Genomic DNA, 14,490 nt, shown 5'->3' with positions numbered 1-14,490 from the left:
CAGGTTATCTAGATGGATGTAGGTTAAGGGGGATTTGATAGGCAGATGGCTGGACTAAGGGCAGAGGGTGTGAGACAAAAGGATTAAGGAAGGAATGGAGGGGTAGGGGAGAAATAGGTTTGAGTCTATGTAGGTGAGGACAAAGTGGAGAGAGGGAGAGTAAGAAAGGGGGTGAGCTAGGGCAAAAAGGGGGAGGGCTTTGCAGTTGCCAAAAATTGGAAATTCAATGCTTAACCCGTTGGGCAGTAAGGTAGCCAAAAGTAATATGAGGTGCTGTTTGCGCGTGGCCTCACTCTGGCATGGAGGTGGCCCAGGACAGAAACATCAGTATGAGAATGGGAAGAGGAATTAAGATGGTTAGCAATCGGGAGATCAAGCAGGCCTTGTCGGACCAGCACGTATTCGGCGAAATGGTCACTGAGTGTACATTTGGTCTTGCCGATGTACAGGAGGCCACATCAGGAATACCAATTGGAGCAGAAGAGTGCAGAGGAGGTGCACTTGAATCTCGATCTCACCTGGAAGGACAGCTGGGGTCTGTGGATGGAGGTGAGAGAAGAGATATAGGGACAGGTGCTACTTCATCTGCAGTTGCAGGGGGAAATACCTGGGGTAGGGTTGCTTTGGATTAAAAGGGATGAGGGAACCCAGAAGTTGCAGAGGGAGCGGTCTCTGCGGAAGGTGGAAACATCATCTATCCATGTTCTCCAGAGATGATTCCTGACCCGCTGAGTTACTACAGCACATTGTGTCCTTTTTTGTAAACCGGCATCTGCAGTTTCTTGCTTCTTCATTTACCATACAACGTTTGCTTTAATTAACTAGAATGCATCCTCCTTGTAAAAGCATTGGGGAATAATTAAATAAACAATCGCGGTGATAGAAAAGCTAGAGTTGTGTTTTGGCAAAGAAAGGGTTAATCCCTTTACCTTGAGCTATTATAACAACGACGAGGTCTTATTTTACTTGAAGGAGTAGGATTTATTGTCAGGGTTTCTGCAGTCATATTGCATTTTACAGATTACTTAAAGTGCCTTGAAAATTGAAACACAACAACCAAGCCCCATCTCCTTCTGCACATACATCACACTAAAAGTGCACAAGCAAACAAGACTTTTACAATACAAGCTGCTTATTCCAGGTGCTGCACTTTCCCGAGTGAATGGCGAATAAACAGATGCAAAGTAAAAATTCTGTGAATTTTGACGTTTCTCTTCTCATTTTTGCAAAAGGGAAATTAAATTCAGTGCTGCTCTAGCTTTATCTGTCATGAGTCAGATATGGTTTCAGTGCAATTGAATGTGCGTTTCAATGTGAAGCAGCAGAATGCTTGGTAAGAACAAAAATGGGCTGTGCAGGTGATGATGTGGTGCAAATGATTGGAGAGAGTGAATCATTGTTACTGATTCAGCCACGCTGTGCATCCAGATATTCTTGTCTAATTGAATTCTCTCTGAGAGCCATATTAATCCTGTTCCCTTGTTATTTTCTTTCAGTGACTTGAGTGAAAACCACATTCATGCTATTCCGAGAAAGGCCTTCCGAGGAGCTGTTGACATAAAGAATTTGTGAGTACCTTTGTGGCTTTCTGCCTGTTGTGAATCCAGATGTGATTGATTATGCCACAGTCTATACTGTACTAGGGAAAGGCTGAGAACCTGCATCCAAGTGCCTTCCAGGTCACACTGCCTTTACTTCAGGGGTTTTGCAGTGAAAGAAATACTTCTGCTGGGAAAAAATGGCCAAATGAGCGTGAGAAGACACTGGGCTGATCCTTTGCTTACCTCTAGCTAGCTGTGGCTGCTCGTAGTTCAGCTGGATTCAGTTTTCAACTCTTGCTCGACAAAGTACGGAGGCCCAAAATGTCCAAAAAGCCAAATGTTTAGATTTTAGACTATAGAGGTGGCTCAAGAAATCGTGGGCCCATTGGTGATCATTTTGCAATGTTCAATAGATTCAGGATCAGTTCCTGTGGATTGGAGGGTAGCTAATATTATCCCACTTTTCATGAAAGGAGCGAGAGAGAGAGAGAGAGAGAGAGAATGGGTAATTATAGACCAGTTAGCCTGATATCGGTGGTGGGGAAGATGCTGGAGTCAATTATTAAAGAGGTAATAATGATGCATTTGGATAGCGGTAACAGGATTGGTCCAAGTCAGCATGGATTTATGAAGGGGAAATCCTTCTTGACTAATCTTCTGGAATATTTTGAGAATGTGACAGGTAAAATGGATGAAGGGGAGCCAGTGGATGTAGTGTATCTAGACTCAGAAAGCGTTTGATAAGGTACCACATGGGAGGTTGGTGAGCAAAATTAGAGCACATGGTATTGGGGGTAGGGTATTGACGGATAGAGAATTGGTTGGCAGACAGGAAGCAACTAGTAGGAATAAACGGGTCCTTTTCAGAATGGCAGGCAGTGGAGAGTGGAGTACTGCAAGGCTCGGTGCTGGGACTGCAACTATTCACAATATATATATTAATGATTTGGATGATGGAATTAGAGGTAACATTAGCAAGTTTGCGGATGACATAAAGCTGAGTGGCAGTGTGAACTGCGAAGAGGATGTTAGGAGGTTGCAGGGTAACTTGGACAGGTTGAGTGAGTGGGCAGATGCATGGCAGGTGCAGTATAATATAGATAAATGGGAGGCTATCCACTTTGGTGGCTCAAAGTGGATTTTATTATCTCAATGGTGTCAGATTAGGTAAAGGGGAAGTGCAATGAGACCTTGGTGTTCTTGTTACTGAAAGTGACAGGTACAGCAGCAGTGAAGAAAGCTAAGGGCATGTTGGCCTTCATAATGGGTTTTGAGTATAGGAGCAAAGAGGCCCTTCTGCAGTTGTATAGGATCCTGGTGAGACCACATGTGGAGTATTGTCTCCAATCTTGGAGTTTTGGTCTCCAAATTTGAGGAAGGACGTCCTTGCTATTGAGGCAGTGCAGCCTAGGTTCACGAGGTTAATCCCTGGGATGGAGGGACTGTCATATGAGGAAAGATTGGAAAGACTGGGCTTGTATTCACTGGAGTTTAGAAGGATGCGAGGGGACCTTATAGAGACGTATAAAATAATAAAAGGACTGGACAAGCTAGATGCAGGAAACATGTTCCCAATGTTGGGGGAGTCCAGAACCAGGGGCCACAGTCTAAGAATAAAGGTGAGGCCATTTAAAACTGAGATGAGAAGAAACTTTTTCACCCAGAAAGATGTGAATTTATGGAATTCTCTGCCACAGAAGGCAGTGGAGGCCAATTCAGTGGATGCATTTAAAAGAGAGTTAGATAGAGCTCTAGGGGCTAGTGGAGTCAAGGGATATGGGGAGAAGGCAGGCACAGGTTACTGATTGTGGATGATCAGCTATGATCACAATGAATGGCGGTGCTGGCTCGAAGGGCCAAATGGCCTCCTCCTGCACCTATTTTCTATGTTTCTAAAATGCTGGAGTAACGCAGCGGGTCAGACAGTATCTCTGGAGAAAAGGAATACGTGACGTTTCAGATCAAGACCCTTCTTCTCGACCCGAAACATCACCTATTCCTTTTCTCCAGAGATGCTGCCTGACCCGCTGAGTTACTCCAGCATTTTATGTCCACCTTCAGCATAAAGGAGCAACTGCAGTTCCTCACCTCATATTTTGTCTGTTCCACTTCTGAAAAAGGCAGCCTGCTTTTGTCTCTGAATTTAATCGATCTTGAGATTTGACTTGAAATGTGCTGCATAGGTTTACAAATTTATGGGCAAAGGATATCATATCATCATATCATATATATACAGCCGGAAACAGGCCTTTTCGGCCCTCCAAGTCCGTGCCGCCCAGCGATCCCCGTACATTAACACTATCCTACACCCACTAGGGACAATTTTTACATTTACCCAGCCAATTAACCTACATACCTGTACGTCTTTGGAGTGTGGGAGGAAACCGAAGATCTCGGAGAAAACCCACGCAGGTCACGGGGAGAACGTACAAACTCCTTACAGTGCAGCACCCGTAGTCAGGATCGAACCTGAGTCTCCGGCGCTGCATTCGCTGTAAAGCAGCAACTCTACCGCTGCGCTACATTGATAACAGGACCCAAGTAGCATAATTCTGTCTCATAGCCATCTTTTTAGTACACCGTCATCATCGTGATTCTTACTGCCTTTATGTTGCCAGCCATCTTTTATGCTCTGATACACCAACCACAGAGTGGATTAATTTGCTTTTCTGCCTCAGGTCTTTCATGTAAGCCATACCATCTCATAAGTCATAAGGAATAGGAGTAGAATTAGGCCATTTGGCCCATCAAGTCTACTCTGCCATTCAATCATGGCTGATCTATCTCTACCTCCTAACCCCATTCTCCTGCCTTCTCCCCATAACCTCTGACACCTGTACTAATCAAGAATCTATCTCTGCCGTAAAAAAATATCCACTGACTTGGTCTGCTGAGCAATGCCTCTCTAGTGACAACAGCTCAGCCATCTTCACCCTCAGGTTTTCTGGCTCATCTTCTTAAGCAGACTGGTGAGCTCGAGTCATGTGCAACATTTGAGTAACTGCAGATGCTGGAACCTTGTGCAACACGACTGGAGGAACTCCAGTGGGTCAGGCAGCATCTGTGGAGGGAATGGATACGTGAAGTTTCAGGTCGGGAACCTCCTTCAGACTGAAGAAGGTGGCGATTTGGCAGGGACCCTTCTTCCCTTTCAAGACTTTGTGTTTTGTTCATATGCAACATTAGCCATTTTCTGAGCAGGCATGCAGCAAGAATATTGCTGATTCATTGTTAAGCTTTTTGCTCCTTGCACACTGAAGAGCAACAACATAATGAAAATGTGGGTTTATGTACTTCATTCAGTGATGGTATTCATTTGTCTTTTTTTATGAGTACTGTGTTCAACAGACATCATACAACTCTGGTGCTGGGTAAGCGTGGTCGTGTGTCTTGCCACTGCCTTTTCCTAGCTGTTTACGTGCTTCAATACTAGTACTAGGGCGGCACGGTTGCGCAGCGGTAGAGTTGCTGCCTTACAGCGATCTAACAGATCCTGAAGCACAATTAGTGCTTTGAATTCTTCTCCTGCAAAGATCCACAGAGTATAATTATTTTTATCTCCTCAGTTCTTCTGCCCTCATCACATCCACACCATGTCTGCTGAGTGTTGTCGACAGCAATCATCCTGGACATTCCTCACCAGCTAAGGCATCCATTAGCAAACTCCCCATTCGCTCACTATATGCACCAGTGCTGATCATAATTATTTTGTTTCCTCTGAGAATCTTAAATTATTCCAAACTATTGATAATCTCTGTTTGAATCAGAATTATATTAGTTAGTGCTTTATTAAAGTGATGAGACAGTAAGGTAACATGTCCCTCACCCCATTGAGTCCATGCTGAATAATCAAACGCCTATTTAGACCAGTCCTGCCCTTATCCCATTTTATTCTCCTCACATTCCCATCAACTCGCCCCAGATTCTATCACAAGGGACAATTTACAGTGGCCAATCAACCCGCCAAATCTTCTTCCAATCATTGTAGATGTTGCTTTTTAAATCATTAACAGTTATGTGCAATTATTTCCTATTGCTATCTTATCATATCATATCATATCATATATATACAGCGAGGAAACAGGCCTTTTCGGCCCACCAAGTCCGCGCCGCCCAGCGATCCCCACACACTAACACCATTAACACTATCCTACACACTAGGGACAATTTTTACATTTACCCAGCCAATTTACCTACATACCTGTACGTCTTTGGAGTGTGGGAGGAAACCGAAGATCTCGGAGAAAACCCTTGTGGAGAAAAATTCCCTCTTTCCTCCTTCTGAAGGTGAATGCAAGGAGACCGAATGAACTGTTACATTATTATTTAAAACAGGGAAGGAAATTCCAAATTAAAAGTTAATTGGTATCTGTACAAGGAGTCTGTCCTCAGCAACGCACATTGCCCCCCCGCCCCCTCTCCCCCATCCCCCCCCCCCCCCCCCCTAGTGCCAAGGACCCAGGTTTGATCTGTACAGGTGCTGTCTGTACCTTCTCCCTGTGACCACGTGGGTTTTCTCTGAGTGTTCCGGATTCCTCCCACACTCCAAAGATGCACAAGTTTGTAGGTCAAGTGGCTTCGGTAAAATTGTCCCTTGTGTGTAGGACTGGTGTTAGTGTACCGCTGGTTGATGCGGATTCGATGGGCCAAAGGCCTGTTTCCGTGCTGTATCTCTGAAGTTTAAAATCTAAAGACTCCAAGCCAGCACAGGCATTGGTAGCTTTAGGGCCACAGGGAAATACCTCGATAGACTAAGTGCATTCAATATATGGATGCATCGATCTGAAGTAAGGGCTTTTGTGAAAAGCACCTTCCACACATTAAAATAACTGCTGAGGGGGATGGAATTTACAGAACACAACACAATCTGCTAACTATGTCCCTTTGCATCACATTGGTTTTGTTACCTACTGCGTACAATACTGCTTGTTGATCTGTTAATTACTAACGATAAAGATCATAAGGCATGACATTTGAATCCATTTTTTGCTGATGGATAATTCATGATGGCTCGTGTGTTCATGGTGTCATCAACTATGGGAATATAATGAGGCAAGATTACCAGCGTTAGACTGAATTGCAACTGGAAATGCCCAAATCACCATCTCATTGGGTGGAACTCCTACACCAAATGAACACAATTGCTTTCAAAGATGCAGAACATGCCCTTTATGTATGATTTACACAGTAAAAATAAGCACAAAAAAAAACAATTTCTAGGAATACATTTTTTATGACAAATTTGCTTGAAGACTTTGGCTTCTTGTTGAACTTATTCTTCTGAGACATTGATTTTGCCATTAATTCCCATGTGAATGGTTTAGTATTGTGACCCATGATCAATCTGAAGGAGTATTGAAAGTATAGTTCTTAGATAGGACACAAATGTGCTTCAGTATTTTTAGGAATGTCGTGTTAATTCATTGTCCCTCAGTGTTTGTGCGAGAGTGCAATCCCATTGTTAAGGCAATTATGTTTCCTACTCTTCCTCTTAGTTTGAGGTTGTTGAAAAGGAATGAAAAACAATCACCTTGTGGTCATCAACTAGCTTCCTTGTTGGTAATTCCTTGGTTAAAAATGTAGGTGAATGAGCAAGGATAGAAGCCTCCACATTTTATTGCACAAACCTCTTCCTTTTTTATGAAACAAATGTAGCTCTTATAACACCATCTTACAGGCAGGTTCATGTTTAACGTTGCATAAACTCTGCCATGTTGTCAACACCTGAGCCTAACCTCCCACTCGTTACATCCCATCTGGTTTGTACAATTCAACAGGGGCACATTGTTTTAATTGACGGAACAATTGTTGAGGTTGACAGCTTGCACATGTTTGGTGGTGGATGTTTGTTATTTTTGTATTTGACAATTTGGCCATATCATTTGTATTTTTAACCACCTTCATTCTCTCTGCCAGTTATTGAAACTCAGGAGAGTGCAAAAAGGGTTGCTGGCAATTAGGAATGAAATTAGGAATGTCAAATTGAGCCGCAGTGGGGAAAGGCTTGAATATGATACTTGTGCGCCATTTATTTAAAGCTCTGCAGATTTGAAAGAATGCACATTAATATCAGAAAACTTCCTTCACCCTCTCCTCTTAGATAATGATACTAACATTTCTGTCTTCACTTTTCCAACAATACCCATTAATCATTCTCAGTCAAGGGTGGGGATACTGCACGCTTTGCTGTTACCTTAACATGAGGAATGTTGGACTATGTGGTGTTATGGAATGTATTGTTAACTTTAACAATATAAAAATAGAGATCATTTGCAAAGAGGAGGATAACAAACTTATTTAAGAAATGCAGTGCTAAATATTTCTCACCGAACTGCTGGCTCCGGTACTTAAGTAGTAGAAATGATTTAAGAGGCCGCTGGATCTGTGTCAGCATTGATTTATACACTGACAGCTCAGGAAAATGAGATATAGAGCAACATACAATTCAGCCTTTGCCAAATTAACCCGCAGAACGTATTAAGTAAATTTCATGCTATTATGTGATTTTCTAATTTGTCAAGTAACTGTTTCTCCTTTTTGCCAGAAATACAGTTTATGCTACTGTAATAATTTAAATTGGTTTGATAAATTAAGATATAGGTGTTACAATAATTGTACAGATGAATCTTATAGCATAAAATACGAAGGAAACTGTAAGCCATTATTAATAAAGTGGCTTTTAAAAAAAGAACAAGCTTTTTTTAAAATAGAATAACCAAGACCTAGCTTTGATGGAGACATGGGATTTGAGGATGCCTCGTGGACAGCGAGGCAGTGCGACTGAATATGATTATACAGTGCGGATTAGAATGTGTTTCGAGAATATTGGGAATTAACTCATTAAGAAGTCCAGTCTTGGAGACCTCACAGCAGTTGACTCATCAAAGAACAGGGAGGCATGGTGGCGCAGCGGTAGAGTTGCTGCCTTACAGCGAATGCAGCGCCGGAGACTCAGGTTCGATCCTGACTATGGGCGCTGTCTGTACAGAGTTTGTACGTTCTCCTCTTGACCTGCGTGGGTTTTCTCTGAGATCTTCGGTTTCCTCCCACACTCCAAAGACGTACAGGTATGTAGGTTAATTGACTGGGTAAAATGTTTTTTTTAAATTGTCCCTAGTGTGTGTAGGATAGTGTTAGTGTGCGGGGATCGCTGGGCGGCGCGGACTCGGTGGGCCGAAGAGCCTGTTTCCGCTCTGTATCTCTAAATCTAAAAAGAAATCTAGAATCTTGGATACAGAAACTAATAAGAAATGATTGGCAACTTTCTTTCTGCCTCTCCCTGTCGCTCTCTGCCCCATCCTGCCCTTCCCTTCCCCTCCCTGTCCCCCTCACTATACAGTCATTTCAAGAAGCTTGAATTCATTTAGATGTTTAGCAGCAAAATTCAGCAAAAGGTTAAGATCATTGCAAGAAAAATGGACAGACTTTGGATCAACTAATTTTCATGATTACTGGAATAATACAAAAGGCTTTAAGGGTTAATTAAAATCACAGCTTATTGTACCTTGACATGTATGCTGATTGCATCATCTAATTGATACCCTTAAAAATAAAGGGTAGAAGGGAACATAATCCTAAAATTGGTGCAGGAGGAGTAGAGTAGGTATTTTAAATCCAATGGACAGAAGAGTATTTAGAAGGATCAGTTGGGTGGGGATTAAATATTCAAAAGGCCTTTCAGAAACAATGTTCATCGTCAATTTTCATGTGTAATCCAAGTGTGGGAGGTCTCATTGAGAAAGGTGGTCCGTATGGCATTTGCTCAATATGAGCAGGTATGTGGTACTTCAACTGAGGCTGCTCTGGCTTCCTAGCTTCAAGTTTGCCAGTAATACGATGGCAGCACCTCTGGATAAAGACTAAAGGGCCTATCCCACTTAGGCGATTTTAAGGCGACTGCCGGCGACTAGGCTGTTGCCGACAGTTCGAAAACAACCATAAGAAATGAGCAATAAAATTTATCATTCATTGAGCTGCTCAGTGAAAAATTATTTTGATCATACCAAAACTAATAGGTAACTAGATTAAGATATACCAGCTTTTGTGTATCACAGGAGTGGAATTTGGCAGAAGGATCTGGGCATGATGTGAAACTGATTGCCAATTCACTGTCACTCTTCTTGCAAAACTTATTTCATCCTAAACTCTCAATAACCACTGTCCTTGCTCTCCTCAGTTACATAAACAACTCATGCAGTGTTTCCAAATTCATTGTATTATGAATGACAATTGTTCAATCTAACTGAACACTGCAAAGCCACTCTCTCAAATTTGTAACAAAAGTCAGCAGGGCTTAATTCAAAAAGCCTGTAGTTCATTGAGGGAATGCCTGCTCCTAGTGCAGCAATCTAGCGATTCTGCTGAGCATGTCAGTAAGTACTATGAATGGAAATTAATAGCTGATTGAAGTGCTAATTTGCCAATCATTTTCCACAGACTCCTACAGGAATGGACACTTCAGCCTAACTGGCCCATGCTGGCATTTATACTCTATTTGATTCTTTTCCTGTCTAATGCATTTAGCCACAATCTTTTACTCTTGGCTGTCTAATATGCTTATCTAGCCTCTCTGCAAAACATCTGTGCTACTTGTCTCGACCGCTACTTAAAACAGCGAGTTCCACATTCTTACCACTCTCTGGGGAACACAGTTTCTTCTGAAATTCCTTCTTTGATTTCCTGGTGACCATCTTACATTGATCCCTCTAATTTTGCTCAGATTTACAGATGGAAAACAGTCTCTATGCTCGCTCAAAGTCTTTGATAATTTTCACAATCAGTCTCATTTCATGAATGCATTCCAAGCTCATCTTCCAACTCGTAAAACTTGGAATCAGCACTAACCTCACTGGAACAGTAGAACACAATCAAATCATCCTTTACGATAATCCTCAACACTGGTGCTCTGTAAGGATGCATTCTTTTTTCCTGATACACCCGTGGCTGTGCAACAAAATACACATCCAACTCAATTTACAAATTTGCAGACAATACCATCATAGTGGGCTGGATATCAAATAAGGACGAGTTGGAGTACAGAGCCTAAAGTTGTAGGTCAAGGGTAGACAACCAGACCAGGGCAGCATCAGTTGCTGGGTGGATGGCCTTGATGCCACAAGGGAAAAGCCTCAGTGAGCAGTTATTCATGATGTGTGGAATGGTCTGGTCTGGATATCCCCCGCAGTGGCAAGCAGGGCTGTCTGTCATCCCCCACTTGTACAGGTGATGAGCTGTTCTTGCATGGAGGGTGCGGATCCTGTTCAGGGTTAGCCATTGCTTGCAATGGAGGTCAAATCCCGGTGGTTTCACTGTGGGGTCTGTGATGACCTCTCCGTTGTTGGTGTTGGCATCTTTCCAGGCTCTGCACCACTCAGTCTTGGAGTCAAAGTCTTCCAGGGATTTGGCTGAAGACCATAAGGGTTTGCAGGACTTCAGGCACATGTTGGGCAGATTGTTCGTCAGCATGGATGGGAAGGTCAGGGTTAGCCTCGATCGTGCACCAATCTTTCAATATCCTCTCCCTTCTGCGTAGGCTGGGAGGGGCGATGTGAGAGAGGACAGGGAGCCACTGCAAAGGTGGTGACTTAAGCGTCCCTGTGATGACCCGCATTGCAGAGTTAAGGACAGTGTCAACTCGTTTGGTGTGGCAGCTATTAGCCCAAGCTGTTGAGCAAAACTCGGCTGTTGAGTAGACTAGGGCTAAGCTTGTGGTACAGAGGGTATGTGCATTGGATCCCCAGCTGTTGCCTGCAAGTTTCCTGATGATGTTGACCTTTGCTTTCAGTTTATCAGCCAACCTCTTCCGGTGTTCACGATAGAGGAGGGTGCGGTCCAGGGTGACTCCAAGGTACTTGGGGAATCCCTCATTCTTCACCGGCTTACCACAAAAGGGCACTCGGAGCTTTGCATTGGTGAGCCGATTGCTGAGGTGAAAGGCACAGGAAGGAGATTGAGGAAAGGTTATTGGTCTTACAATTTGCACAGAAACCACGTTACAAGGTTCACAGGAAGGGGATTGAGAACCTTGCAATGTGGTGCTAAGACCAACAACCTTTCCTTCAAATCCGCTGTTCCAGATGTCAACTTCTCTACATCGGCGAGACCAAGTGCCGGCTCGGTGACCGTTTCGCTCAACACCTCCGCTCAGTCCGTCTTAACCAACCTGATCTTCCGGTGGCTCAGCACTTCAACTCCCCCTGCCATTCCCAATCTGACCTTTTTGTCCAGGGCCTCCTCCATTGTCAGAGTGAGGCCCAGCGCAAATTGGAGGAACAGCACATATTTCACTTGGGTAGTTTACATCCCAGCGGTATGAACATTGACTTCTCTAACAGCCCATACCATGATGCATACCAACCCCCCTTCCATTGACTTTATCTACACTTCACGCTGCCTTGGCAAGGCCACCAGCACAATCGAAGATAAGTCTTACCCTGTTCATTCCCTCTTCTCCCCTCTCCCATCAGGAGTTACAAATGCACACGTCCAGATTCAGGGACAGTTTCTTGCCAGATGTTACCAGGCAACTGAGCGGTCCTAGGAAATCAACTGGAGAGAGGTCCTGACCTTCCCTCTACCTCATTAGAGACCCGCGGGCCATCTTTAATCTGACTTTACAGGACTTGATCTTGCACAAAATGTTACTGCCTTTATCCTGTATATGTATATGTGAGGTATAATTAATATGCTAATACATGTCACATAGTCTCTGTTTTTTAATTGCATCTCTTAGAACCACACCTAAGTACCTGTGAGTGTCACACTGGTGTAGCTAGTAGAGCTGCTTTTTCATAGTTCCACTGAATCAATCCTGACCTCTGGTACTGTCTATGTTGAGAATAAAATGAGGTAATTATCGGATGGACTCAATGGGCTATTTTGTGCTATAGGACTCTGTTATATCGTTTGCCATTTTATGACCACATTACTTTACTTCCAGACTTTTAGTGATTTGCTCCTTTGTATCCTTAAATCATTTTATTCCTTTATCCATTTTAGATTTTTATTATCAAAGTAATAGGCACACTTTTTTCTCTTACCAAAATATGTCACACGTTTAGTTATGTTGAAATTCAACTCAAATGGATTTATTGCACCTTTCATTTCCTTTTTAATCTGTCCTAAAGCAAAGGAAGGTCTCTGGAAGTGTAGTCAATGATACAATAGGAACAATAGTCAATGATACAATAGGAACAATAGCTGCCTGTTTGTGAATACAATGAGCAATGTGATGTTGACCAGATAATATGCTTTAGAAATATTCATTGTAGGACAAATTGTTGGCTACTAAACCAGGGAGAACCTGTTCTTCTCTGGAATACTCTGGATTCTTTGTCTGTGTCAGAGAGATCGGGTGATACCCTGCCTTGGCAAAAGACACCACCCCCACAGTGCAGCATATCCTCAACGTCTTTGGTTATGAACACAATTTAGCCAGTTTACAGTTAACCAGTCTGAAGGAGTTTCCCGACCTGAAACTTCACCTATCCAATTTCTCCAGAGATGCTGCCTGACCTGCTGAGTTACTCCACCCTTTTGAGCCTATCTTTGGTACAACCCAGCACCTGCAGTTCCATTTTATTAGATATTAACCCATTTACAGCTTATTGTATGCACTCACACCTCTGCAGTGAGACTTGAACTAAAGGGTGGGTATTGTTGCCAATTGGAAGCCCATTCTACAATCTTATTAACACACTTTTGCAATTTGTTTGACTCCTTCCCAGTACTGCCTAGAATTGTGACTAATGTTGGTCAATTTTGACCAACAGTGAGGACAACCCTGATCCCAGTGGCACCTCACGTTACACCCGATACTCAGATTTCTTCCAGACATTTTGTTCCTGTCGATAGCTTGTAATCCAGTTTGCAACTTATTCCTTGACTCTGCATGCATTGACGTTATTCATGAATCTATTCTGCAACATTTTTTAAAAGGCTGAATACGATCAATAAAAGTTTAAGATGCAGAAGGAGGCCATGTGGCCTATGCGTTTCTGTGCAAGTTGTAAAAGAATTACCCGGCCTAACCCCACTCTCCATAGCCCTGCCAGTCACAGCTCCTTCAATATGATCATTGTCTCTGCTTCTACCTTTCACATTGTGTATTCCAGGTTTTAAGGGTGTAAGGGAGACAATTTCTTCTTCATCTCTCATTTAATCCTTATACCAATCACTTCACGTTTGTGCCACCTGATTTGTGATATCCTCTGGTTAGGAAAACTTATTAATTTTATCTTGCGCCCCCACTCCCCCAATTGTATACATCTCAATTAAGTCTGACTCTGTCCCTTTCTCCCTGCTGCTTCTCTCCTAAGGAAACAGTCCAAAATTATCCTATCGTTTTTTCATAACTAGTTTTTCAGTGCTGCCAATGTTCTTGTAAATGCTCTCTGGATTAAAGATTAATGTCCCTCAGGACTGTTCTGTTACTTGCACCTCTACACTCCAGTGCATCGAGCGTGTGGGCCGACAGGACTTTGGACTTTGAATAATGGGGCCTGCATGTGTAATTTATGCAAGAAGAATTTCACTGCGCAGTTGCATATGTGACAAAGCAGCATTGACTATTGAGTATTGATTATATAATGCTTGACATTTTCATTAACGTGTGGGAAGAACCTCTCACCAATATTTTCTGACTTGTTCATTAACTTCACCTTGACTGATTCCACTTGATATCCCTCTCTGTTATCTATGGGCTCTTTAACATCATCAAATAAAAAGCATGACCCATTTAAGATAGAGATGCAACATTTTTTTCTCACAGAGGGTCATGTCTTCCAACTCTTCCTTAAAGGCCATTGAATATTTTTAATACAGCGTAATTAGATGACAAGTTATGGGATGAAAAATTACTATGGATGGAGAGGAATGAGGAGTCAAGGCTACAAATAGATCATAATGATTTTATTCCATGGAGGATCAGGCCGTGACCATTGGTGCTACT

General features: G+C 42.8%; 1 protein-coding gene across 3 annotated transcripts in view; it reads left to right on the top strand.

The window, feature by feature from the left end:
* Window positions 1-14,490, top strand: part of slit2 (slit homolog 2 (Drosophila)) — a 392,618-nt gene that overhangs the window by 237,839 nt on the left and 140,289 nt on the right. For all 3 annotated transcript variants that reach the window (XM_078400635.1, XM_078400644.1, XM_078400653.1), the window contains exon 5: window positions 1,497-1,568. In XM_078400635.1, coding sequence (XP_078256761.1) covers window positions 1,497-1,568 — 72 coding nt within the window. The remainder of the gene's footprint in view (window positions 1-1,496; window positions 1,569-14,490) is intronic.

This window comes from Rhinoraja longicauda, chromosome 1 (assembly GCF_053455715.1).
Source record: "Rhinoraja longicauda isolate Sanriku21f chromosome 1, sRhiLon1.1, whole genome shotgun sequence".
NCBI lineage: Eukaryota > Metazoa > Chordata > Chondrichthyes > Rajiformes > Arhynchobatidae > Rhinoraja > Rhinoraja longicauda.
The sequence above is the reverse complement of the archived record's forward strand: the minus strand, read 5'-3'. Positions and strand labels throughout refer to the sequence as shown.